General features: G+C 47.7%; 1 protein-coding gene across 3 annotated transcripts in view; it reads right to left on the reverse strand.

Moving 5' to 3' along the window:
- Positions 1–256: 256 nt before the first annotated feature.
- BABAM2 (BRISC and BRCA1 A complex member 2) overlaps positions 257–27771 on the reverse strand; it is a 420511-nt gene continuing 392996 nt past the window's right edge. For all 3 annotated transcript variants that reach the window (XM_070572970.1, XM_070572969.1, XM_070572971.1), the window contains one exon: positions 257–638. In XM_070572970.1, the coding sequence (XP_070429071.1) occupies positions 575–638 (64 nt within the window). In that variant the 3' untranslated portion in view covers positions 257–574. The remainder of the gene's footprint in view (positions 639–27771) is intronic.

A 27771-nucleotide genomic window follows, 5' to 3' on the forward strand; every position in this document is an offset into this window, starting at 1 on the left:
CGGTGGAACCCAGTCGTTCCGTAGGCCAGCCTTGGGCCTGGCTGGCTGGGTGGCTGAAACCATGCAGGTTGGTCAGGTTCATTCAGGCAGCGCATTTTCCAATGGAGGACTGCCTCATTTGGGAAATGTTGGGGTGTAAAACACACACATACACACACACACACACACACACACACAGAGGACGCTAGTTTTAGGGGAAAAAAAGCAAAGAGGGGGTTTAATCTTAAAACTTAAAGGAGGTCTCAGAGACAAAGGCTTTGGAATAAGGGTGTGTGCATTTATGATGGCTTACTTTCCCTGGAAAAACACTGTCTCGTGATTTGTGATTTTATTTCTCCCAACTAAGAAATATACTGCAGGAAACAAGGAGGGAGGAACCAGAAGTGGGAAATTCAAGGATCCAGGTTACTGCCAGCCAGTTCAAGTTGAGGTTCCAGTTGGGGCGCACAAAGCTGCTGTGTGAGCAAAATGCTGCCATGAAGACATTCCAAGTGGCTTCCAGGAAGCGGCCATATGTGCTGACACGCATGTGGACAGAGCAGTCTGGCTGGCCACCTCTCAACACTGGTGTTTCCTAGAGCTTTCCATTGGCAAATGCTGCCTCCTGGAACTGAGGGACAAAGGTTTTGAAATAAGCCCTGGTGGGAAAGAGGGGGAGAAAAAAAATTGTGGTTAGCACAAACAACTTGAAAAAAAGTGCAACTCAAGAGCTTTCAACCTAACTCAGAACAGTTGTTATTTATTGTTCATGCATCTTGGGTTGGATTTTCCTTCCCTGCTGATGCAAAGCCCTGTGGATTTTTCCAAGGATTTTTCACTACTGTGCTATCTTGCATGGATACTTAGAGGGCCTGTATGCAGGCCTTCCTGCATGCCAGTTCTTAGTAGACATCAGTACTCAGGTTCTGTCTGTCCTTCCCCAGGCCAAAGACTAGGGCTTGATCCAAACTACAAGCCAGAGAGTGACCAAGCCAACCACCCAGTTGTTTTCATGATCTGAAATATCAAGAGGTTGCACTTTTCACTCTCTTGGATCTTTGACTCCATACAGACTAAGAGGGTCTAATAAATAGAATTTCCAAGTGATCCATGGTTTCCATTAATTTCCAAACCTATGTGTAGTCTAGTCTACTGGGAAGAAGGCCAGGCTGGGTATCAAGAGAACCTTCCATGGTCAGTCACAGACTAGTGACAGGATCTGGAGCAGACCATGTGGCCTTTCTGGTGCCCAGATTTGAATCTGTAGAAGAGGGCTCCACATTCTACTTCAGGAGAGGGGCATGTGCTGTGCCTGCTCTTAGAGGAGGAGACAGACACATAAGTGATACCAACTGAGGTAGTAAGGGCATTTCTGAAGGTCCCATGAGGCACTGGTCTGGGGCAGCCAGTGAAGGCAGACGTGGGGTAGGCATTACGGGTGTTTAGGCAAAGGATGGAGCAGGAGCAGAGGCTTGGGGGCATGGGACAGCTTGCTGTGAGCTGGGAACTACAAGCTCTGCCAGAAGACAAAGGGTGAGGTAGAAAGTAGAGGGCGAGGGAGCTGGAGAGGTCGGGGTGGGCACCCCGTGCCCCTGGTCACCCAGGCTTGCCTCCTAGTTCTTCCTCCCTCTCCCATATCCCATGAGATAGAGTAGTCACACCTTACTTCTCCAGAAGTGGCTGACTCAGAACTGTGACACGAACTAGGAAAGGCCACCAAGAAGACCTGTCACCAACAGTACTGCAAAGGCCTCAAACAGCGATCCTTCAGTGTAGGGGCAAGTAGCCCCACACAACTCAACAGGGTCACACAAGCAGTTATCAATGACACCCTCCCCCAACACCAAGTCAAGTGAAACCCCTTTCACGTCCCACCATGTTGCTCTGGCTTTCTCAGTCCTAGCCTCCACAGCCTCTCTGCAGCACCTAAATGTTGGCTCCCCTCTCTGGAAGCTCTCTTCCTGTGTCTTACACATCACAGACCTCGTTCTTCTCTCCTGCCCTCCCTGCCACTCCTTCCCCACTCCCAGAGGCACTCTCTCCTTGGGTCTCTTCCCATCCTGCTCTCCACTCCCCTCACACACAGTGTGGTTACTCTCAGGCTCAGATCATCTTTAGCAGAGAACCACCCAATCTGGGGCTCCAGTCCTCATTTCTCTCCCAAACTTCCAGTTCCACATTTCCAATCACCGGTGGGACATTCTGACCTGGATGTCTCTCTGAAATTCCACCAGTATGTTCCAAACGAAGTTTTCATCAATATTATGTATTTGAAAGTGCTCTGGCCCATTTGTACTTCTGTATCAGAACCCTCAGTTTCTACTTCTCCCTAAATCCCTGTGGTGAATTCATCCTGAAGGTTCTTCCTCTTCCTCTTCAATGTCCCTTTATCCGTCCTGACACTCCCTGGCTCCCAGGCTTGTTATTTTCAACAAACCACTGGAGGAGCCCATTTCTCCCCTGGACACAAGGCTTATTTCGCCTCCCTGCTGCAACTAGCTAAGGTTTCTTAGAGTGTGGGTCTGTCACGAACGCCAACCAAGATCACTCACGTTCCCTAGACTCGCAGAGAGGCACTCAATGATTTTCGCCATCTGCCTCCCATACGTAAAACATTTTTTTTGCTCTTTTCCTCCTTTATGTTTTTGGGATCATGCACCAATCCTCCGTCTTTGAGAAGCTAAGAAAGCTAAGATCCTCTCCCAGCAAAACTGCAAGTCAGTCTCCCCACTGCAACTGGGGGATGTCATAGTCCCCCTGAAGTGGTCCAGGATATGACCCTCACACCCCGCAATCTGGCCACTTGCTCTTCCTCACACATATTATTTTCCACCTCTGGGCTTTATTTATGGTCAGGCCAAATGCCCTTGCTCCCCTCCATCTTCCCTGGTCACCAGAAGTTTCTTTCCCTGCATGCAGATACTCTTTGTGCTTCTTCCAGGGCATGTGTCACATGTGCACGTGTCTTGCTGGCCAGGCTACACTGTGGGTCCTTGAAAGCAGGGAGTATATTCTCTTCTTGGTGACCCCAGAGCCTGCTCATAGAGAGCACTCCATGAGGCCTTTGTGGATGGAATTAAGGTAACTACTGATGGCTACTACTCTGTGAGAAGAAGTTAAAGCATGTCCATTACACACTGTTTAAGAAGGTGAGAAAGAGTAACCCTAGAAAGCAGACAAATGTAATATTTAGGTACTGAAGAAGAAAACGCAGTCCATTCTCAAACTTCAAAGTATGCCAACAATTAATGAAAAAGAAAGATAAAACACCTTCCTCCATCTACATCCTGCTCAACACGGTCCTGAGCCAGCCAAACCGTCACCTTCTCTGAGACTCATGACCTCAAAGCCCTGGCCCACCCACTGCGCCATGCCATAGCCGTCCTTATGGAAGGGGGACTGCGTGAGGTGGAAAGAGCCCTGGGCCCAGAGCGAGGCTGGAGGAAGAGAGAAGCCTGCGCTTTATTTCCCCATGGTGAGTAGGGGTGGGTCACCCACGCTGATATGACACTCACACAGGACAACCTGTGGGAAGGGACACTGTCAACTGTCCGCCGCCACCCAACATGAGGGATGTTCATTCCTCACTTACGTTTCACCTGCTGCTATTTCCCCAGCAATACGTGTGTGTTCCCTGAGGAGAGCCTGGTGGCCCTTCTCCAGAGGGTCAGAGACTGACAGGCTGCTGCCAGCCTCCACCGCATTTGCTTCACTGCTTGAAGTACACTGTGGAGTGTGACCCACCCCAACACCACTGGGCAGGATGGTGCCCCTTCCCCAAGTTACAGGGGAGGACACTAGGGGAGAGGCTGTGGGCCCTGTGATAGGCACCTGAGGAGTGAACGTGCTGGCCACTGATGAAACTGGCCCTGGGCACTGGGGCAGGGTGCTCTCTCCCTCTCTCTCTGTCCTCAGGCCCAGAGTCACACTATGTCCTAAAGCAAATCTTATCAGCTCAGTTTTTCCTTGGAAACTTCTGGGGGAAGGGGCTGCAACAGTACGAGTTCCTTAGACCAAAAGGTCTTGGCAAGAGCGAACATGCTTCACAGCGAGCTCTCTCCTTCTTCAGAAAGTTCTGAAGTTTCCTGTTCTCTCCTGGGCTTTCCCTGCCAGGGCAAACTGCGTGACGCCAAGGGGAAGCAGTGTGGAGAAGGGCTATTTAAAGGCCTGATGCCACCAGCTGTTGTCACTGAGTGCTCCACAGCTCAGAGCCTCATGGAGTTGGCTTAGAAGGGGGAGGAGGGCAAGAGGAAAGTGACAACTGGCTCCCCCCCATTTATAGATTTCAAGTGCTGTTTTAATTTATCTCACTTTTTATCAGAGAAAATGGAGAGCTGCCCAGAGTATAGCTTGCCAACAGCACTAGTTATCTGTAACCTTTTTAAAAACTCTGACCCACAGACCAAGTGTATGGTAAGCTTTAAAAGGGTAAGTGTGTTACACGGTGGGGGAGGGAAGGTCTCCCGTCTCCTTGTTAACTGGCCAAGAGGGCCCGCGGGGAGAGAGGCCCTGAGTCAGTCAAGCTCCTCATTCTGCTCGTGCTGGAAGGGAGTTTATTTTTAGACCAAATTAGAGCTAAATATGCCTCAGGACAACATGAGGTTCTGACCCTCTTCACTGATCCCAGTCCCTCTGCTCTGGGTTTTAAAAAATCACAACTCAGTCCAATTCCAGAGTCTCAAGTTAGGGGAATGAAACTTAAAGAACTGACCCCAGGCCGAGGCAGGGTAAGTTTTCCACGAATTCAGAGCAGGAGTGGCTCCGGGTCCAGGCCTCAGCTCACAGGCACGGCAGGGGGCCCAGCAGACAGACCCCTCAGACCAGGAGTCAGGGAACTGGGGCGCTCAGTGGGTCTACTTTTCTGGACGTTGGGTTCAGGGGTAAATCTCTTCCCTTCTCTGGGTGTCAGATCCCTCATCTACAAGGCAGGGAGCTGGGCCTGATGATCTTGAAGGCCCTGTAGCTGTGAAGGACAGGTGGTGTAGTGTGGGCTCTGCAGCCAGCCACACCCGGGCTCAAGGCCTGGCCCTGCTCCTTACTGGCTGTATTGCTTGGGCAAGTGACTCACTTCTTTAGCTTTAATTTCTCAACTAAAAAGGGGGAATAATGCTGCCTACCTTAAAGGGTAATCCCCATGAGGATTACATGAGATGGTCCAGCTAAGCACTTGGCCTGGCTCCTGGCATAGTAGATGATCAATAGATGTCAACCGTTACCATGGGGAGCAAGCTGGGTCTGAAGGGAGAGACTCTGAGTCTGTGGGAATAGCCAGAGCATGTGTGGCTGCAAAAGAGGGAACCCCTGTGTGGAAAGAGAGGTCCTAGGGTCCTTGCTCTCAGTTCATCCTTTCTCCTGTGGATTCTTGGATCACTTCTCACTTATCATATTAAACTGGCAGTTGGAGGCACAGAGATGACCAGTCTTGGGGTGGGACACCCAGCCAAAGTTGTTGGGATACTGTGCATCTCTTGAAACCAGTCCAGAGCTGCTAGTGGCATACGTGTGGTATCTAATGATGAGCTCAGCAGTGAGAGGCACACACATGCCTTGCTGTCTTCTGCCCAAGCCTGCTGGGTGTGATCCTGTGTGCAGCTCTGGTCAAAGGCTTGGTCAGGGAGGAGGTCAGCTGTGGGATCGAGAGGGATGTTTAAGAATCATGGGGCTCTGGCTCCCATGATGGGGGGTATTGAAGTTGGTCCAGTCCTCAAGTCCTTCTGTCCAGGATAACATGTACCACAAAGGGGAGAAAATGGGGCAGGTGGAAAGAGCATTGAACCATGAGGTGGAAGACACAGATTCTAGTCCAGAGCCTGGCCATTTTGTCAACTGGAAGTGGGACTCAGTTTCCTCTCCTGTAACAGGAAGATTTATACTTGATGATCTCTTAGTGACACCCAGTTATGGTTCTGAGATATCCATGTGACCTTGACAAAGTCACTTAATCTCTTTGTGTCCTGATTCTTCCTCTGTTAAATTAGGACACTAGCCACACCCAGGGCCCAACACACCAGGGGCGGTGGTAGAGCCGTGAGGTGGTGGTGGGACGTATTGTTATTACCCGGGATACTTTTTCACAAACGGGGCAGGGCTAGTGATGAACACTGCAGGGCTCCGAGCAGACATTTAGTGGCTCCACAGGCAGTTGATGGAAGCTGTTCCTCTCAGCCATCCCTCTGCCCTCACACAGAGGGGAGGGCCCGTAAGAAGTTGTCAGGGGAAACAACGCCTGAAAAATTAAGTAATCTATGTGTTCTGGGGAAGGGGCACTGAAGAGAGTTCTGACAGGGCACCATCAGGGAAATCCTCAGCAGCCTTGGGCTGAAGGCAGTTAGGAGCCTTTGCTCAACAAGGTCTCGTCAACAGGGTTTCTCCATTCTTGAATTATTTATTCAATGGATCTTTTCAAAAGGATAAAAATCCATGAAATCAATATCTGAAAATCTGAATCAATACAACTTTAAGAAAATGAAAATAAAAACAAAGATAATAAAACCCAAAGAGGTTGGGGACTCTGTGGAAAGGGAAGGAACCACATAAAGCAGGTTAAGCTTTGCACAGCTGGCGCTCCTAACACTGTCGAGTGTGGCAGGAGTCATGCTCCCATTTTGCAGGTGAGAAAACAGAAGCTTAGTAAGTTTAGTCAAGACACCTGCCCAATGTTACCCTAATCCCAGTGCCACTGGAGCACATCTCCCCACTGGAGCACATCTCCCCACTAGCACACATCTTCCCACGGGAGCACATCTCCCCACTAGCACACATCTTCCCACGGGAGCACGTCTCCCACTGGAGCACATCTCCCCACTAGCACACATCTTCCCACGGGAGCACGTCTCCCACTGGAGCACATCTCCCCACTGGCACACATCTTCCCACGGGAGCACATCTCCCCACTAGCACACATCTTCCCACGGGAGCACATCTCCCCACTGGAGCACATCTCCCCACTAGCACACATCTTCCCACGGGAGCACGTCTCCCACTGGAGCACATTGTTCCATGGAAGCACATCATCCCACTGAGCACATCTTCCTACTGGAGCACATTGTTCCACTGAGCACGTCTCCCACTGGAGCACGTTTTCCCACTGGAGCTCATCTTCCCACTGCCGCATGACCACACAGAGGAGACCCTATGGTCTTGCTGCCTTTAGCCTTGTCTACTTGGGGCCTTTTATCTTGTAAGAGCCTAAATAATTGCCCTCTTCCAAAACAGGACTCAGTAATCTCTTTCTGGAATTTCAAGATGCTTTTCTTTGGGTAATCATAAGATGAGCCTTATGATGTTTGCTGGAGTTAGGCCAATCTAGTGGTGGGGTGGGATGGGGTGGGAGAAGTGGTTCAGGGACATGACTCTCATTGTCAGGAAATCAAGGACATATAAATCAAGTCAGAATTCATTTTTGCAAATAGAGGCAAGTTCCCAAACATCTAAGGCTCATTTCTTTTTCCAGTTTTCTTGTGCAGCTGTGACTTCAACTGGCACATGTTTTCAATCAGTCATATGAAAACCGATTGTGGTCTGAAAATCAAAGCAGCCCTGTAAATAGTGAAAGACCAGTCTCGCTAATCATTCCTCGTGGTCTTGCCTTGTCCTCATTGTCCTGAATGGCCACTGTAAATACTGACTCATTTGGGGTTACTCTCCTTGTGTCAAAAGGTCATCCTGATAATAGGATCTCTATAAAGAGACCCAGTTCTGCTTCAGTGCCCTTCACCCCAAACCTTCCAAAGGCCCCCGTGAAGACGGTGCATCCAACTCTGGGTGACTTGGTGAGCAAGTGACTGGCATGATGGAGCTTATTTTGTAGCTGTGACCTGGGCGAGGTCAGCATGGCTCTCTAGTGTGGTCTTTAGCAACAAACAAGAGGTTGTGACTGGTTCACGTACACAGCCTCCCTAAACGCGCCAACACTTGAGCAGGCCTGGTTTATTTTTAGGGGGTCTAAACTTGCAAAACAAGAAAATTAACACACTTGAGTGACACAAAGGCTTGTTATTACACTGAGAGCACAGTATCACACGCTCACAGCATCAGGCAGAGGCCCTGCCCTCAGCTAGAATCACTCTCCCCTCTGCTGGATTCCAGGGCACATGGGCCTCCAACCTCAGGTCCTGCCCTGGTCTTCCTTGAGTTTGATGTTGAGACAGGGTCAAGACTGTCTCCTTTGCAGCTCGGGCTCCTCGCCTGTGAGACGGCCGAGACCGTAGTCTCAGTGTGTGTTGAATTAAATCAACTGCTGTTTTAGGAGGACTTCAACAACCAACCAACTGGGATCCATTTCTAGACATCAAAGTATTGGGATGAAATCTGGCTCCTACTAAATCATAGGGTATTTTTAAACGCTTACTAAAACGATCAAAATTACCTAGTGGTTCTCTCCTTCTGAGGCCCTCTGAGGAAGCCCTCTGGAGCCTGGCCAGGTCCTCTGGGCTAAAGCAGCTTGCAGCTGGCTTCTGCAAATGCAGAGGCCAGACCTTGCTCCCTGGGGGCAGGCATCCCTGTTCCCTTGGCATCCCCTGGTGCAGTGTATGAGAAGGTGGAGGAGGACAGAAGATGCCAGCTGGCCAAATGAGAGGGAGGGACAGGATAGACCTCATGGGTTCCTGAGCTTCCCCCAGCCACAGAGCTGCCTCCTTCCTCTGGGCTCCATCTCTGCATGCATCTATCTATCATATTTCAGCCATTCTCCCCCATCCTACTATACGCTCCTTGACGGCAAGACCCACAGGTCACATTCATCCACTTCTGCATCCTAGCTTCTAGCATAGTGCCCAACACACAGCAGCCCAATATTTCTCAAACAAATGTAAACATTCGGCTTATTTAAAGATGTACTTTAGCATTATAAAATTTTGTAACAGAAAGAAACCTCAGAGGTCACATAGTCAAATCATTACAGGGAAGGGAAAACTGAGGGCCAGAGAAGTTGAGGGTCCCCCTAACACGGCACATAATTATAGCTGTTAGCACAGGTCTTCTCTGTAAGCCCCTTGGGGGCAGAATTTGGGGATGGTTCATCCTTAGTGCCCCATGGGGCTCACTTTCCTTAAGGCCTCACAGCAGGTGAAGGTCAATTTGGTATATGAATGAATGAAGGAATGAATGCCCCAACGGGCTGACTTAAGGCCCCAGAGCTAGTAGGCAGAGTCTGAACCAGTCCTCCCTATCTCTACTCTCAGGCTGATGCTATTTTCACCATGAACCTACCTGATGAGAGGCTGGGGGGAGGGGTTGGCAGTGTGACCACTGAGAAAGGATGGGGGTACGCCTAGCTAGGTTGAGGCCAGATAGTGAGCGTAGGGCCCTAAGCACTGCGGTGCTGCCTGGGGCCTGGGACGCCAGAGCAGAGCTGTAGCCCTGTGGTCATCTTGTCTGCCTGTCTGCACCTGCCTAGTGTGCCTCAGATGGCAAGTGCCTCGGCAGCAGGCACTTCAAGTCCTCTGCTTGCTTTGCTTAGGGCTGCATGAGCAGGACCTCAGCACTGGCTGCTGCTGACGGCCATGCGGGGATCTCTCCACAGGCCCGGCCAGAAGGAGGGCTCTGGGGAGAAGCTGGTCGCCTGTCTGATGGCCGTGAGTCACTGCCAAGGTCACAGATTACCCTCCCCTTCTTAGTTAGCAAAAGGGGAAAAACCAAAGGACAGACCTTAAAGAGGAAATGCTTAGGGTCCCAGCCGAGCAGACCATGCAGAGTGTGGGTCCTGGCCAGTGTGGGGTCCAGGCCCCAAGTCTCAGCCCAGCGGGGATTGTGCTTCAAGGCTTCTGCTCAGCATTGCCAGGCATCAGCCTCCACAGGAAGGTGACAGACCTCCAAAGGACTGGGAGAACACTTAGAGATCAACTCTTTGGGGCCTAAAACCGTCTTCTCCTCCCAGAGAAGATCTCTGGGGCTTTTCAGTGTTGTTTGCCTGGTTGTCAATCTGGTTTCTCCCACTAGACTCTCAGGAGCTAGAGGCTGCAGCTCATGTCCCCACAGCTGCTCAGGTCCCAGCCTGCTCCTTTTGGGCACACCCTTTGGTCACTCCAGCACTGTGGTTGTCTGCCCTCCTCACTGGGTGTTCAGATATCCCTTGAAGATCTAGGGGAGGGGCAGCAAGGATGGCCATGACCCCTCTCCTTTTCAATCTAATCCCCCACCTGGCAGCTGAGATAATCTCCCCAGATGCCTGGCTCTCTGGGCTTACAGACGGAGAAGTAGCAATTCCAAAAGAAGAAACTGTTCAATGGGAGAGGGTGCCCAAGGCCTACCCTCCCTTCTGGGGTGCAGTGGGCTTAACAGGAACTTCAGGCGAGCTATGCTGGGCTGGAGTATGGGAAAGTTCCACGGCAGGCTGGCAGGAGGCAGAACTTTTGGCAGGTGGAGGGCCTTCTGGGTCCTCTCAAGCATGCTGAAGGGCGCTGCGAGGGTGCAGAGGAGCACAGGAGGAGGAGCTCACCTGCCTCCTTGGCTCACTCCATTCCGCAAGAGCCCAGGGCCCTGCACCTGCTGGTGACAGGTAGCTCTGTGGCCTTGTGTGCCAGTTACAGAGAGGGAGGGCAGGAAGGAAGGACTGGAAGGAAAGGAGGGACATACACACAACATGGATAAACGATACTCGCACCAAACAGGCTGGTTCAAGCGATGGGTGTAACCCATTAGTGGGTTGTGAAATCAATTTAGTGGGTCCTGATCATCATTAAAATAAAATGAAATAAAATCAGAGTGCATCATATGTGGCAAGGAGAAATATTTCTTCTTGAAAGTTTGTTTCAATTATATATGCTGGATTAGGATATAAAATAAATGTCTTATGTGGATTGTGGTTAAAATAGCCTGGAAGCCAGGAATATAGAGGAAGGGATGTGCCTACTACATGCTAGATGACATACTATTTGCTTTCATCTATATTATTTGAATTACTCCTTCTAATAGGTATCAGGTAGCTATTATAATCTCTATTTTTGCCAGTGAGAAATCTATAATTCAAAGATGCAAAGTAACTTTTCTAAGATCACACAGCTAATAGGTGGCAATGCTATCTTTGAACCAAGAGCTACTTGACTCCAAAGTGCACATTCTTTCCACACCGCCACGATTTCCAGTGGAAAGAGTGCTGGCGACCGTGTGGGGAGGCCAGGGCTCCCCTCTGGGTCTGCTGTATGACACTGAGTCACTCCTCGGCTTCCTTCTCTACACCATGAGGGACTGAGATAGATGATTTCTAACTGTCTTCGATTTGGTGATCCTCCTCCTCCCAAACATCATTATAGCTATACTGTAGTCTCCTCCATTAAAACTGGAATTGCCAATAGCCCATAATGTATTTCAAGAGCTACTTGTTGCCAACTCCCATTACACTTACATTTGTTCTTACAACGCCCCCCCAAATGATCCTCCCTGTGTGTCCAGAGGTGTTGACTGGTATCTTTAACCCTCATCTAGGGACCTGCATTGAGTGGCTTTTCAGTAGAATTATGACTGTGATAACAAGGGGCAAAAGGGATGAACTTGACTTGCCTCTCGCTTGCCCATATGGTTCCTGGAAGTACTACTGCACCATAAAGAAGAATGAGGCCTACTCTGAGTGTCTGGGAGAAGGAAAGGAAAGCACAAGAAAGGCATTTGCAATCCACCTAAGTGTACATGGAAGACACCATAAATGCTCTCGAAATAATGGGCCCCAGAAGAGCAAAGGGTACCCCAGAAGGTTCCTTTAACATTAAAGTCATTTGGCATCTTAAAACTCTCCAGGTTGTTGAGAAGTACTAAGTTTGTAAAGTGCTATAAAACGGGAGGTATTATTACCCCAGTACAATCAAGCTGTGGACTAGGAATGGGGAGGCTTCAGCTGTGATCCTGGCTTGCTTCTCACTTGCTACGTGACCTTGGATGAGCACTTCACCTCTCTGTGTCCCAGATGCCTCATCTGTAAAGTGAAGGGATGGCTTCTAAGTTCACTTCCAGGTCTAATATACTATTATCCATTATTATTATTATTGCTTTGGTATCAGGCCAACCACTTTAGCCAGAGACAGTTTAAGTGGAAGCAGTAATTAATAAACGACCTCTCCCTGTGCTTTGCTAGAGGGGTTCCCTCAAGAGCTTTAATAAGCACGGTCAGAGGCAATGCATATGTCTGAGGTTTCTATATTATTTCCCTTTTGTCTCCAGATGTGACTTAGGACCCCAAGAATGGATGACCAGCATCCATCCTGGCCATCTTCCTTCCATCCTTCAGATCAACAGACAACCAAACATTCACTCATTCATGACTTGCTCCTATGCTAGTAAAGGGCTGGTTCCTGTGAGGATCAAGGAATGAACATGAGCAGGGCCTTGGCCCTAGGGGGACACACAGACATGACTCCTAGAGCAGAAAGCTGCATGCTAACCCTGGATGGGAGCTGGGTGGCTTCACTTTCACAGTTATGGGCCACGCCATCCTTGGCCTACTCCTTCTTACTGTTATTGCTCTGGAACAACCAAAGCAAACTTTCTGCCTGGAGTTTGCTTGCTTTTCTGCTCAGAGCTACGCCAGGGCATTATCCAGCAGGCCAGACGTCTAGCACCTTTAATGACTATAATAATAATAATAATTTGCATTTATACAGGTCTTTCATCGGGGGATCTTAAAGTGTATAGCAAACAATAATTAATTCTTCTTTGCAACTCTGGGAGCCAGCTAAGTAGGAGCCCATTTGCTCTGCAGGTAAAGGGTACTTTCCTGAACCATGCAACATGCTGGGGGTCTCCATACCTTCTCAAACGTACCCACCCTCAAGGCCTGGCATAAGCATCAGGCCCTCCACAGAGCCTGCTGCCGCCAACCCCAGCCCACAGCCATCTGTCCTACCCACAGCCATTTGTCCTGCCTCTGAAGCTCCATCGCACGAGCTGTTGAGCCAGTCATTTGGTTCTAATCAGAGAAACTCACAGTTGGAAGAGATCTCAGGATCCTGTCCAAGGCAGGACTTGCTCTTAACAGCACTTCTGAGGGGTGATGCTCCAGCCCCTGCCTGAACACCTTTCGTGAGCGAGAGCTCATGACATAAAGGCATTTTTAACAGTTATAATGTTCTTCCTTCTCCTGAACTGAAATCTATCCCCTGGGAAACCCACTCATGGGTCCTACTTTTGCCTCCTAGAACAAAACAATCCTACATAAGTTGTCTGGGGCTGCTGGTTGATGTTTCCTGTATACACATGGTCTACTTCTGTGGTCATCCTTGGGCAGAGCTTGGTGGCTCATGCTCGCTGAGGTTCAGTGGCCTTACGAACTGAAGGATGGCCTTACGAACTGAGGCCTCCACCATGCACTCTGGGCCCCAAGGCCAGGCTGCATTCCTGAGCGCTGTGGGCAAGAGTTCCTTGAGTGTTGCTGGCTTGGGAGCCCTGGGTCTGCCCAGCTTTAAATGTAGCTCTTTAGATTTTTTTCTCCCTCTGGTGAAGACCCTAGAGACTTCTGTGTTCATTTTTGGGGGCTCTACCTCTATGACACAGAAATACTCTAGTTTTCTGTTGAATGAATGACTGACTGACTGGATGAATGAATATCCTTCTTTCCTAAATCTATTCTTAAGCTTAGGCAATAACTGTCAATTGCAGGGACTGTTTTTGGAGACCAAGGTGGACAATAACCTCTTTAGTTCTTTCTTTCTTTTTTCACCCTTCTTTATCAGAATAAATACTTGGTGCTAAATTTGAGAGAAGGATGCATCAAGTACTGAGCTGGGAAGTGTCATAAGGACAAGAGCTCCATGATCATCCTCCTCTCCAAGGAGTTAGAGACAAGGGAGGCTTCAGGACTGGGGCGGAGGCAGAGGAGCAAATGGGATCCTTTGCTAAGTTTATCTCAAAAAGCTATATCCAGGGCCGGCCCAGTGGCGCAGTGGTTAAGTGCGCACGTTCCGCTTTGGCAGCCCCGGGTTCGCCAGTTTGGATCCCAGGTGCGGACATGGCACCGCTTGTCAAGCCATGCTGTGGCAGGTGTCCCACATATAAAGTGGAGGAGGATGGGCATGGATGTTAGCTCAGGGCCAGTCTTCCTTGGAGAAAAGACGAGGATTGGCAGTAGTTAGCTCAGGGCTAATCTTCCTCAAAAAAAAAAGCTCTAGATCTTCTGGGGAAACCGACAACTCCCTTGAATGATTACTGGGTCCTTGCTGGTAGCTCTGTGCCTGAAAAGACACTCACCCTCCCTCTGCCAAGAGTATATTGTTTGGGTGAGATTTTCCTCACAGTGGCCTACCATGGAAGGAATTTCGAGCATGCATCAAGGGCTGTTGTTTTCCTGAAACCTGTGCCCTGGTGAACATGAGGTCTGGCTTGTGGTGACAGAGCCTCATTCTGCTTTGATTTCACAGGAGTCCCGCTTTCTGCCTTAGAATCAGGGGTGAACATTTTTGGCTTGGATTTGGCCTCCTTCACTGAATTGGGGGATATTTGGGAGAAGAAAACTGGGTCAGAGAGGGAACCTGCCAGTGTCCCTCTGCGGCAAGAACACTCTGCAACCATTCCTATCTGATTTGGAGGGAAGAACATGGATTTCGGAGTCAGAGAGAACTGAATTCAAATACAGGTCTGTCACTTAGTACCTGTGTGTTTTGGGGAAGGTAATTAACCTCTCTGAGTCTCTGTGTACTTCTCTCCGATGGGCCCATAGGACTCGTGCAGTTGCTGTGAGGCAACAGTGCCAGACGCACCAGGAGAACTCACACCCTGTTAGGTTCCTCTCCTCCTTCCCTCCCCTCTCACGAGATAGCACACAAACACCCTCGGAGAAGCTCCTGTTTAATTCAACAAACATTTATTGAATAGCTCCTGTTTACAAGGGGGCCTGGGACACCTGGGACTACTGCCTAATAGTGCCTGCACCTAGCAGGCATTCAGAAGTTGTTGAGTAAGCAAATGAACTAACTTGGTACTTGGTATTTTACAGTTTATAATACACTTTTAAAACAACCACATTTTAATCCAAGCAACAATCACGTGTATGAAATAGATACCATTACTGTATTCCCACTAGATACATGAAGAAATGGGCTTGGAGAGAGTAGGTAATTTACCCAAGGTCAGGCACGTGGTAAAGGCAGAGTGGGGTCTGGATACCAGCCAGTGCTCTGCAACAGCCCACTGTCAGCCCTGAAGGGCCTCCTGTGCCTTCTGTGGCCACAGGCTTAGAGAAGGAAGGGCAAGCCTTTGGGCACCCACATCCCACTTGAAGGGCTCTGGCACCCTTGTCCCACTAGAAGGTCTCTGGCACCCATGTCCCACTCGAAGGGCCCTGCTGAACTCTGCTCCCAGCCCCATGTCTGGCCATAGCCTCTGCAGCTAAAAGTGAGGGGCATCACCAGAAGCCTGGTGATTTGGAGTAGTAAGTTTTTTATCTATTTATTTATTTTTATTTATTTATTTTTGAGGAAGATTAGCCCTGAGCTAACATCTGCTGCCAATCGTCCTCTTTTTGCTGAGGAAGACTGGCCCTGAGTTAACATCCGTGCCCATCTTCCTCTACTTTATATGTGGGACGCCTACCACAGCATGGCTTGACAAGCGGTGCCATGTCTGTACCCGGGATCTGAACCGGCGAACCCCGGGATGCCAAAGCAGAATGTGCGCACTTAACCACTGTGTCACCGGGCGGGCCCCTGGAGTAGTAAGTTTTTAAAATTGGAAACATTTGCAGACTGGGAGATTTCCCTCTCTCAGGCTTGGGCCCCTGGTCCCATGCTAGAGTATGGGGCAATTCCCCAGTGTGGACTTCACAGGGTTACCCTCACCCTTCCCCACAGGGTGCAGCCCTGAGGCCTCCATCCCACTCTATCCCCCCTAGCACATCTTTCTAGGGTATAGAGAGAAGTGCTCTTGTCCACAAGGACACTAACCGTTCCCTAGCACAGTGCTCTGAACATTTTAGGGGCTCCAAACAGTGACAAACTACATTCCCTCTTGTTCCCAGTAGTCTTTCAGAACAAAGAAAAGAGAGAGGAAGCAGATATTGAGTCCTCAGCTACTGTGGGCTCCTAGCCTCTCTTTCTTCCTAATCCTCTAGCCTCTGAACTACTGGGAACCGCTGATAAATGCAGAATGAAAAGTGTGGGTTAAGAATCTTTCAAAATTTGCCCACATGGCTGGCCCAAATACAATCTCCAACGTGAGCTGAGAGGTGGAAATCAGATCTGACCGCAAAGCCGTCTCACCCATGCAGAGTTCATAACAGCCTTCTCAAAACCACTCTGACAACACACCCCGCAGAGGGGGGTGTCCTGGTGGAATGTCGTCACTGCACACACTGGGTAACGCGTAACCCAATGCCTCGGGAGTGAGGTCAGTTTCTACCACCATGAGCTTGTCTATTCTGGACCTCTTAACACATTTCTTTGTACTGTAGCATATTACCTTTGAGATATAACTGTGTGGAAAATCATGTGCATTCCTTAAGCTGAGCCAGTTTTAGGTCAGTAGTTGGCAAAGAAGAGCCAAGATGTGGGCTTTCCAAAATAAGCACCTAAACTAGATCAGGGCCTCTGGTGCCTGCTGGGAGAGGACCAAGTCTCTGTGCTCGTGGCCATGGGGCACCCATCTTTCAGTCCTGAGACTCTGAGCCACCCTTGAACTGCAGTGCTGCTGGTGGAGACAGGTATCAATGGGCATGCCAGGTCCAGCCCAGGCTGCTGTGGTCTCAAAAAACAAGGCCACGCAGAGTTAACCTGTTGTTGGCCAGCAAGGCCCCTGTGAGCAGACTCCACAGACTTCTAAGATACCAGGTATGAGGACTGGCTGCTGCATTTGGGGGCACAGCTCGTGCCCTGCACACAGGCTTCTGGCCAAGGGAATAAGCAGGGGCTGAACTCTAGCCCCTGCTCCACTTGCTAAGCTGTGTGCTCTCCCAGGGTTATGTGCCCAGAGAAACAGATTTTTCTTCCCAAAGCTCCTTAGTTGAACTCTGCACCAACCCAACGGGGACAGTTTTCTCTAGTTTGCACAAAAGTTCTTTAAAGGCCAGTGTGGCCCTGATAAGAGGTCCCTTCACTTCTGTGCTTTGGCTTCTCTATTATGCATCTGGAAGGAACATGGGTATGGGCTGTACATCACTGGATGCAAAGTGTATAAATTAGAATGTTGTTTGTACTGGCATTGGGGGAAAAAGATTAGTTTTTGGTGCTGGCCTGGTGGCACAGTGGTTAAGTTTGCGTGGTCTGCTTCAGCAGCTTGGGGTTTGCAGGTTTTGATTCTGGGCACAGACCCATACACCACTCATCAAGCCATCCTGTGGTGGCATCCCCCATACAAAATAGAGGAAGATGGGAACAACTGTTAGCCCAGTGACAATCTTCCTCAAGCAAAAAGTGGAAGATTGGCAACAGATGTTAGCTTAGGGCCAATCTTCCTCACCAAAGGAAAAAAAAAAAAAGGATTAGTTTTTTTCCCAGTCTCTGCATTTTTTAAGGCATCTTCAGGACCCATTACTGCTTTTCTCACCACAGCCACCAATCTACCCCATCACTTTGAGTTATTACTAGCCCATTCCACTGCTCAGACTTGGAGATCAAGGCAAACACAGACAGACCAGGGGCGGGGTGGGTTTGGGCAGCCGCACAGGTTCTCAAAGCAGCATTTGGCTCCCTTTCCTGCCATGGTTATCAAGCAGATGAATCAGCATTCTCTTCCATGTAGGTACAAAAGGGTGTCGCATTTTGAACAAGCCACTGAATGCAGTCAGACCTACACAGCTGGGGTGTCTTTTTTTCCAAAACTGGTAGACAGCATGGATGCCAGAGCCATCAGACCAATAAACAAACACAGACATACAGCAAAATAAGCCCCCACCCTTTGTAGATTTCAACAATCTCAAAGCCTGCTTTGTATTGTCACTACTACAGGGAAGACAGAGGCCCCGTTCTAATTAGCCCCTTATTAGTTACTACAGGAGCTCTTGCTGTAAAACAACTGCCACAAGTTCAAAAGTCATAGAAAGTTGGATTTGAAAATTCTAAAGATCATCTAGTCCAGGGATCAGCAAACTTTTTCTGTAAAGGGCCAGAAAGTATTTCCAGCTTTGCAGGCCATATACTCTGTCTCTACTCATATACTCATATATTCTACTCATATACTCAGCTCTGCACTTGTAGTGAAAGCAGCCCCAGGCGATATGTAAATGAATGGGCGTGGCTGTGTTCCAATAAAACTTTATTTATAAAAACAGGCAGCTGGCTAGGTTTGCCTTCAGGCTATTGTTTGCTAATTCTTTATCTAGTCCAACCCCTCTATTTGCAGAGGAGCAGTGCAGTGACTCCTTCACCATCACAGGACTCACCCAAGACCATACAAGAACAAGACCTGCATGGCTTGGTGAGAATAAAAGAGATAACTGCTGCAGGCCTTAGAGCCACCAGTTTGGAAAGCCAAACTAGCCACTGGGATAACTGGAGACTTTGACTTATGTGGTTAATTTCACCAGTGAGAACCAAAATGCCAGTGGAAATCACAGGTTAAAATCTAACAGGAGGGGGCCGGGCCCAAGGCCGAGTGGTTAAGTTCGCAAGCTCTGCTTCAGTGGCCCACGGTTTCGCTGGTTCGGATCCTGGGTGCAGACATGGCACTGCTCATTAGGCCACGGTGAGGTGGTGTCCCACATGCCACAACTAGAAGGACCCACAACTAAAAAATATACAACTATGTACTAGGGGGATTTGGGGGAGAAAAAGCAGAAAAAAAAAAAGATTGGCAACAGTTGTTAGCTCAGGTGCCAAGCTTTAAAAAAAAAATCTAATAGGATCAGGAAAGACAACCCACATATCAAGCTCAGCTTGCAGAGATGTAACCATCGCTTAGATCCTCATAAGTATATGTTGCGAACATTCATTCATCAGTTGTTTAAGGCAGTCTTAAAATGTCTCTGGTGAAGGGCTGGGAAAAAAGGGAAACAAAGACCTGGAGAACCACTGGCACTTGTCTGTGAACAATACGAGGAGAAAACAGCAAATTCATTTTTTCCAGTCAGCAGCTAGTCCAACATCTAACAGTGCATAAATGGTCAGAGAGGACAAACCCTCTCGTCCAGGGCTAAGAACAGGTTGTTTTGGCTGTCAAGCATTTTCAAAACAAGTTTTCTTGGTCTCATGACAGGTTGTGGCAAGAACAAGAAAATAAAAAGAGTGGAAGATCCCATGATCGCTGCTCCGGGCTTCCACGTGGGCTGGCTCTGCCTGCACGGTCAGGTTTGCTTTCAGAGTGTGCAGATAAAGCTGGTCTTAGGGCTAATACCACCTCACCAGTGGTACCATTTAATAAAGTGATTCCTCTAAGAACTCTCTGGCAGCCGGATAATCATCCCAGTCTGGGAGAATAGGTCAAAGTCACTCTTAAGCCCAAGGGTGCTGTTTTGCTCAAACCTACGCCCTGCTTTGTTTTAATTTTCACCTCATATTACGTGGACAAATTATTCCTCTGAAACTGAGGTTAAAAGCCATCTGCTCTGAAGTGGATTTTTCCATCTCAACCACAGAACACTTGGTCAGGGTGGGGCAAAGAGATCAGCAAGGAGGCACTGATGGGGAGGGCCACGATCAAGCTGGTCTTAGAAAGTGCCGTGAACTCCCCACCAGTAGTGATCTCGCTCTTAGGGGCTCAACAAACTCTGCCTGAAGGAGATGAAGAGTCAAGCATACAGCTGAGTGTGGCAGCGCCAGAGGACAATGCGGCCAAGGGGAGATCTAGACTACTGTTCTTAAGCAATCCAGAGAAAATGTTCAGAAATCAACCCAACAAGCGTGCTTGGAATTCTCAGATCCCCGAAATTATTACTGAATAACCCAAGGCAGCAGACCCAGACTTAAGTTCAGACTCCAGCTCTGAATAGCTGTGTGACCCGGGGCCAAGCACTTCTCTTCTCTGGGTCTTCTTTGTTTCTCTTCCAAAGTGAGGCAGTTGGATTGTCCTTCCAGGTCCAACACTGTGATCCTCGGACTCACCAGAGGAGGGGGCATTTTGTCAGTTACCACCACGCCTGCTAAGGCATCTCAAGTCACTCACACCACAAGAGACAGCTAAAGTGCCCACTTTTAGCGAGGTTCCTGGAAGAAACTCTGTGAAAGAGGGCTTGCTCTTATTCCATGAGATAAGTTATCAGACCACCAAGGCTGTCTTCATTCTACCAATTGTCTGGGGGAATGTTCTGGAGAAAGAGGGCCAAGGATATACGAGGACTGGTACAAGACATCCTTCCCCACTTTAGCCCTACTCCCACTCCCAAACACACACGGTGGGACCCATCAGTATTTAATGTCTCTCCCCAGGAATGATGTGAAGGCACTGATAAAGTCTGCTGCATGGAGCCTTTATCATCCAAGGGAGAAGACTAGAAGGCTGGTGAGTCCTTCTTCCCTAAATAGGCAGGCAGACTGTTCTGCCTAGTTCTTGAGCTGTCCCTCCATAGAGGATGCCCACATAAACTTAAATTTCAGATAAACAACAAATAACATTTTAGTATAAGTATGTCCTAAATAGTGCACAGAATATACGTTTACTAAATTATTTGTTGCTTATCTGAAATTCAAATTTAACTGGGTATCCTGCAAATTGTTTTTGCTGAGGAAGATTAGCCCTGAGCTAACATCTGTTGCCAATCTTCCTCTTTTCTTCGCTTGAGGAAGATTAGCCCTGAGCTAACAACTGTGCCAATCTTCCTCCACTTGATATGTGGGTCACTGTCACAGCATGGCAAGTGGTGTAGGTCAACGCCTGGGATCCAAACCTGTGAACCTGGGTTGCTGAAGCAGAATGTGCCAAACTCAACCACTATGCCACAGGGCCAGGCTTGGTATCCCGTATTTTTAATTGCTAAAAGTGACAACTTTAACTCTGGAGAACAAGCATGGGTCTCTGAAAGCCCTGGGCATTGAGGTGGTAAAGAGGGGATGAAAGGGCCTAAGACAATGTTCCTTTACAGTGTTCCATGAGCATGACCACAGAACTTAGTTTTTACTGCCTTTCTTAATATTTCGAAGGCCAAGACGGATCTATTATGATTTATATATCTATATCAAGGCAGATCATTGTATCAATATGTAATCTGTTAATTTAAGAAAAACCTTATTGCCTACAGAAAAAAAAGATCAAATGTCTGAGCACGGCAGTTAATAACAACAGCCACCCTTAACTGAATATCAACAATATGCCAGGCATTTAAAATCATTTTCCCCTTTCACACCCACAGTCCCCTGTGAGTGTGGATGGTTACCCTCATGTACAGAAGAGAAAACCAATGTCCACAGATGTAACAAAATAACACTAGAAAGTGGTAGAACCAGGATTTGAATTCTAGTTGGTCTGATTCCAGAGCATATGTTCCCTCCACCCTGCAGAACTCCGCTACCTGCCTTATGTGTTACTACCCTCTTCAATGTACACTCACCTACCTGGAACCCCTGTGCTTCCCGGCCTCTGGGCCTCTGAGCACTCTGTTCCCTCTGGCAGGAATGTCTTCCCTTCATCTCTACACATCAAATCCTACCCATTGCCAATGTCAGCTTCCTCGATCTCAGGCAACAGACATCATCTCCTTTCCTCAGGACTCCCACTGTGTTTCACCTGCACGTTGCACAGGTTGCTGCCTTATAAGAGAGTTATTTATGCAGAATTTTCATCCCACCTCTAGTTCAGTAAAGGCAGACCGTGTCCCACACATCACTTAATATGGGGCCTGATACCTACTTGGAATTCACTACATATGTACTGATGATCTGGACCTAATCAAAATGTCTGCCACTGTGAATCCACACTGGGGCATGCCAAAACCTGTGTGTCAACCAAGGCAGAGAGCCTAGAGACACTGCAGTTCTGAACAGACGGCTGAGCTTAGTTGCCTGGCGAATTTGGGATAACTCAGGCAATCAATCTGAGGAAGAGAGGCAGAGCATTATAAGAGCAGAATGCCAGTCTAAACATTGGGAAACACAAGGTATATTCTCAGTACCTATGCTAAATTAGTCTGTGACCTTGGACGAGTCACTTCACTTTGTGGGGCCTTAGTTTCATAATCTGTAAAATAAGTGTAATGGCAGGACCTAGCTCATAGGGTTTTTATGAGAATTACAGGAGTTAAAATATATAAAGCATTTACAGCTGTGCTAATGCAGTGTAAGATTTCAATATACATTTATTATTATTATCATTGATAAGATGATCAGGAAGGACTGGATGAACCATTATCCTTTATTTTGAGAAAGCAACATAGTCTTGCCTTTACATATATGTTCCCATAAATTTCACTTTTCTGGATAACTGGAATGACAGTTTAAGGATTATCCAATTCCCAAAATGATTAATGATGGAAAATTCTGGTTTTCTAAATTTTGATTTTGATTTTTAGGAGAGCTGTAGAGCTTCTCCCTTTGCAATTCCAACTTCTACTCAGTGACTGAGTAGTTACTGCCATGGATGGCCCCATTGTCAGAATGGAATCTCAACCAGTGAGGGATTGTTCCAAAAATCAATTAGTAGGCTTTGTAGTTGGGGATTTTCAAAACAGGTGGATGAGTTTTAGCACCTGGAGGGCAGCAACCGTGTGTGTGTGTGTGTGTGTGTGTGTGTGTGTGTGTGTGTGTGCGTGCGTGGGCATGTGCGTGCGCACACGTGCTATGGTCCCCAGTGCTTGCACATACTCTGTATATAGTGTATATAGTGCTTAAGTGTTTGCTGAATGAATTACTAGCGATAACTGCAGAAACCATTGTTACGCTTGATTCTTAACATGATGGCTGCCCTAAAGCCTGCTCTTCTGATGGCCATGGCATCTCTACCTGGCAACTTAGCCCTGACCATCCAGGGCACACAAGCAGGCAAACCACTTTTTCTCCTCAGAAGTGATTTTGGATCATGGACTGGGCTAGATCACTCCTGCCTCATTTCTGCTTTTTTGGTTTCCATTTTCCATTAGGCATGACTAAGTGCCAGAGGTTCTGTCTGTCTGGGAAGACAATAGTCATTGGAATTTTTCGTCCTCTTCTCAATGCACAGCTCCCTCTGTTTTGGAGGCAGCTGTGAAGCAGTCTCTTTCCTTTGGCCTGCTCCATTACAATACCCCTTTACTTATTTTTCCCATTGATTCTAGTAATAAGTTTGGCCACAGGAATGTTTACCTTCCCTTAAAGGTACTCCATGTCATACTTTATAGTCTCAAAAGAGCTATTTCAGCTCCACACTACCCTGGGCTTTCCCCATGGCCACAGCAACCCTCAGCCTCCCAGGTGAGCCACTAGGAAGACAGTTCCTATGCCAGGCCACTCTATGGGCAGGTGGATGGGTACAGGCATGCAGGCATGCTAACCTCCACCCCTTGACTCCATTGTGCTGCTTCTGTGAGCAAGAGAGCAAGAAACATGCAGAGAAAAGGTGGGAAGTCAGAGGTGGCTTGGGCTGGATGCTGGACCAGTGATTGGAGCATAGGGTTCTAATCTCGGTTCTACATGGCCTTGAATAAGTTCTTCCAGGAAATACAAATGGTAAATTGAATGTCAAGTCTATGCCAATAACTGTGCTAAGAGTTTTATACCAAATAGTTCATTTAAATTAGACCATAATGGTTAATGCTTACCATACTTAATCTTGACTGTAGTAGATGATCTCTAAGGTTCCCTCCATGTTCCATGTCCTGAGACTGGCCCCCATTGTCATACTTACCTTCCTCGAAGAATTCCTGCTTGCTCATCCAGCTTAGCTCTGCTACTGGCCATGGAGTTTGCAGGTCACTGGAGTAGTGGTAACTGCCTCAGTACCTGCTCCCTGTTCCTGCTCACCTTTATAAAGCTTCTGTTTTTAACAAGGCATGAATCTAGTTCATTTTCACAGGTGGCCCCTGTGCTGAATGATCTGACAACAGACAAGACAGAATCCCATTTCTGCAGAAGCAAGGCCTCTGCTTGTCATTAATGATGTGCACAGACTGGACGGTTCTGATTGTTCTTTGATGCTTCCTTTTTTTCTAGAATTCATGCCTTAATGAGAAGTGATAGAAACAAGCGGCTTGGCCCTCCCGCCTTGGCTGGACTCCACATCACACATGACAGCCCTGAGCAGCCCTGGCGGCACCTGTCAGAACCCAACATGCACATCTGAACAGTCAAGCCTGATTCCCAAGAAGCTGTTTTAACTTGACATCTGAAAATGTATTACATCTAGAATTATCTTACTGGGTGTGTGTTCAGGGCATATGTGTGCACGTTCTGCAACTGAAGTGTTCTATAAATATCAGATTCGGGTTGTACAAAAAACCATCACGTACATAGTGTACTTAATTCCATTTAGTAATGTTTTCAATTTGTGTCTGACCTCTGGCAACAGAGATGGAATTTTCTCAACATGAATAAAAAAGTATGCTAACTATCTTAAACACAATTTCACTCAAAATCCCAGAAATATATTAGAGCTTAGTGATCATCAGCTACTACTTTCAGATGAGGGTGCTGAGGCTCAGAAAGGTGAAGTGTCTCTCTCAAGATCACACAGGAAATTAATAATGGTCTCTAGATGAGTCCCAGGTCTCCTAACTGCCCAGCCATTATTCTTTGCTTTTTCTTTACTTACTGTATGTTTCTTCTTCCAACAGTTCAAAGGCAACTTTGGTTCCATTAATAAGCGTATGTTTCTACTTTGGTATCCAATAAAAGTCCAAAACCAACTGCTCTACCCTTTCCTTTCTGACTCTATAAGACATCTGTCTATCTTTCCAAGAAGGAAAACATAAGACTGCAAGTCACAAACAAGGAAGTAGGTGTACTTGGTTATCACGAGCATTTTCCCAATGGCTGGGAGGGATAATGGGAACCCAAGCCTGAGCTCTCAGTAGCTCTTACAAAGGCACAACTAAGTTCATTTCCCTGACAAAGACCTCTTGACCTTCCAGTTAGTCTTTCCACATGCAGCTCCTTCTAGCTTGCATGACTGAGCCCAAAAAGTAAACCCTAACCCTGTTTGCCACTGAGAAAGCAGGATGGACAGAAGGGGTTCAGGCCTTACAACAGCCCTCAAAGGGGCCAAAGAATGGAATCAAAGGAACCTAGGAACCCAGATGGTGGGTCTGGAAAAGATGGCCAGAGGGGTCCTGCTGAAGGGGAGCGAGGAGGCTGAGCTGGGCTGTAAACGCCCTGTGCCTGGTACAGCCTGGTCTGTGCGGGCTGAAAGGATGGTAAGCAGCTCAATCCAAGATGAGGGCTGTATTAGCAGTAATGGATGGCCAGGCTTTTTAGTGGAGCTTATCTTTTCACAGCAACAGATGTCAGGTTCTAATAAATAACATGTTCTCTCTGACCTACGCAATTTGGAGAGGATGCCTGGATGTCAGGCAGATCTGGATTCCTCCCCATCTCTGTTGCTCTCGCTTCTGAAAGGAAAAACAAACCTATTCCCTTGAAGATACTTTTCAAAATGATTCTTTTTGAGAGTTTGAGGATCCAATAATTCCATATGACTTATTTGCTTTATTTCTCTCTTCACAGCTTCTGTATTTCTAAAGCCAGGGGGAGAATGAGCTTGCCCACACAGCCCCGGGTTTGCGGCTGAGCGGAGGGCTTTGGCGAATTCGGCCGTCCTCAGTTCCTTGGTGGGCTCACCCCCACTGGTTCCTTTCCTGTCTTCTCAGGGTACTCGGATCAGGTCAGCCTGGGCCTGGAAAATTCCCTCTTCTCTCCTCAGGGGAGTTTAGCTAAGATGAGGTTGGGATTTTCTTAAAGGGAACTATTCCGAGGAAACTCAAGGCAAAACAAAAGAAAAAAGAAAACCCATGAATCATAGCAGACATTGGGCTCCCAGGTGCTGTCACTAAGGCCTGACCCAGAGGGGTCCCTGCGGCAGAGCGTCCTGGGAGCTCAACCCTAGCTGCTCTGCCTTCCTCAGTGCTCTCCCTGCTGCCAATGACCCTTCCTGCCCAGAGTGGCCCAGTTCTGCAGCTGCTCCCCCTTGCACAGGGGATGTAGGGGTGAGCAATCACAGCTGGTCACAATTCTTACCTTCCTGGTCGTCCCCATACCCTTGGGTGCCAGGTAGGAGCTCCAGAAATGCAGATGTCAAGGGGAGGGACGGGGTGAGCTGTGGGGTGGAGGAGAGACTAGTGGTCCAGGGAGAGGGAGAGGGTTACAAAGTCCCCACAGGGTTTTCCCTAACAATGAGTGGTGTCAGGATACCTGGGTTCCAAAGCTGGTTCAGCCAGGACTCCCTCCTGCCAGTTTACCAAGTACAGGGACTGCCTGACACCACAAAATCTCAGCAAAGACAAAGCATAATTTGAGCTGGCTTAAGGAGCTACCAACAAGGGAGCGAAGAAGTGAGTGATTAATTTCTGGGTAAACAAACACAAAAACAGCCTCACGTTATAACCGCTTACACTTCAGGAACACCCCTCCCCCAGCCTTACTCTAGCCCCAAAGAATTCTCAGGCCTCAGGGCCCCTGTGACTAGGAGGTGAAATACCTTCTTAGAACTGGGATTTCCTCACTGTGCTCTCTGGCATCCCAGGGGTCCAGAGGGGCCTCAGAGGCCACAGTAAGGTGTGAGGATGGGGAACAAATCAGCTGGGGAAATTTAACTCCTTCTCTTGAACCAAGGAGGGAAGATCTATTTTTATTTTTCTTATTTAAAGGACTAATGCATAAGATTGGATTGAAGCCTTTGGCAGTTAATGAGAAGTTGGAAGAAAACAGTGCCTTTGGGAATACTAAGGTATCAATAATGGAAAATAATTGATATAGTCCAGAATGTACCGTTTTTTTAAATTCTTGAAAGAGAAAGTTATTCTCCGAAGATAATTGGATGACAAATAATAAAAGTATGCATGGTGAAGTGTAACATATGGGAAATTATGGATTGCTTTCGGAGCATTCAGATGGGTTTCTAAATAAAAAAATAACATCTCTTTCTGACCTTGAGGAAAGAAGAGAAACAACAAATGGTTTGAGGAGGTTCAGGATGAATTACTCCCATGTGTTGACTGAGAAGCTATTTTTTGAAATATGTTTTAGTATTTCCATTTATATAATGGATTTAATGTGTGACAAGCCATTGCAGTAGGTAGTTTTGGGGTTAAATTCTATTCTAAGAACCTACTTAGGCCTCTAAAATCAATCTGATACTTTATACAATGAAATTCATGGAAAACTCACTCCGCATATTCATAGATTTGTCAGATTAGAAAGGATTATAAGAAATCATTTGATTCATTCTTCTAGACAGATGTAAAGTTATGTACAAGATACCAAGGTAGCTAACTGGTGGGTTCAGTTATTGTTTTTAAGTGATGGTTGGTTTTATGTAGATTAAACAACTGAAGGATGGATCTTTTCCCACTTTTCAAACTGGTTGTGCTGGCACCAAGTAGACACAACCACAGGGGAAAGCAGCCAGGAACAGCGCAGCCTAGAACTTAAGAATCTCTGGCCAAGTCACTGAGGCTTGGGGACTGTTCACCAGGGTGCATGTGGAGATAGCAATGCTGACTCTGCTATCTTTTAATGAAAAATCTTTTTTTTTTCCTCCAGGGATGATGCTGCTGATAGTTAACATTTACCGAATGCCCACCACATGCCAGACTCTATGTCAGACAATTCACCTACCTTACCATGTAGTGGGCAGAATTCTAAGATGACCCCCAAGATTCCTCATCCCCTGGTGTACACCTCCTGTATAATCCCCAGGGCTGTGAAAACGATGGATTTTGTCCCTGTAACTGGGTTATATTATGTGGAACAGATGACTTTAAAAAAGGGAGATTAACTGGTAGGCCTGACCTAAGCAAATGAACTTCAAATCTGGGGCTAG

Source organism: Equus przewalskii, chromosome 14 (assembly GCF_037783145.1).
Source record: "Equus przewalskii isolate Varuska chromosome 14, EquPr2, whole genome shotgun sequence".
Classification (NCBI taxonomy): Eukaryota; Metazoa; Chordata; class Mammalia; order Perissodactyla; family Equidae; genus Equus; species Equus przewalskii.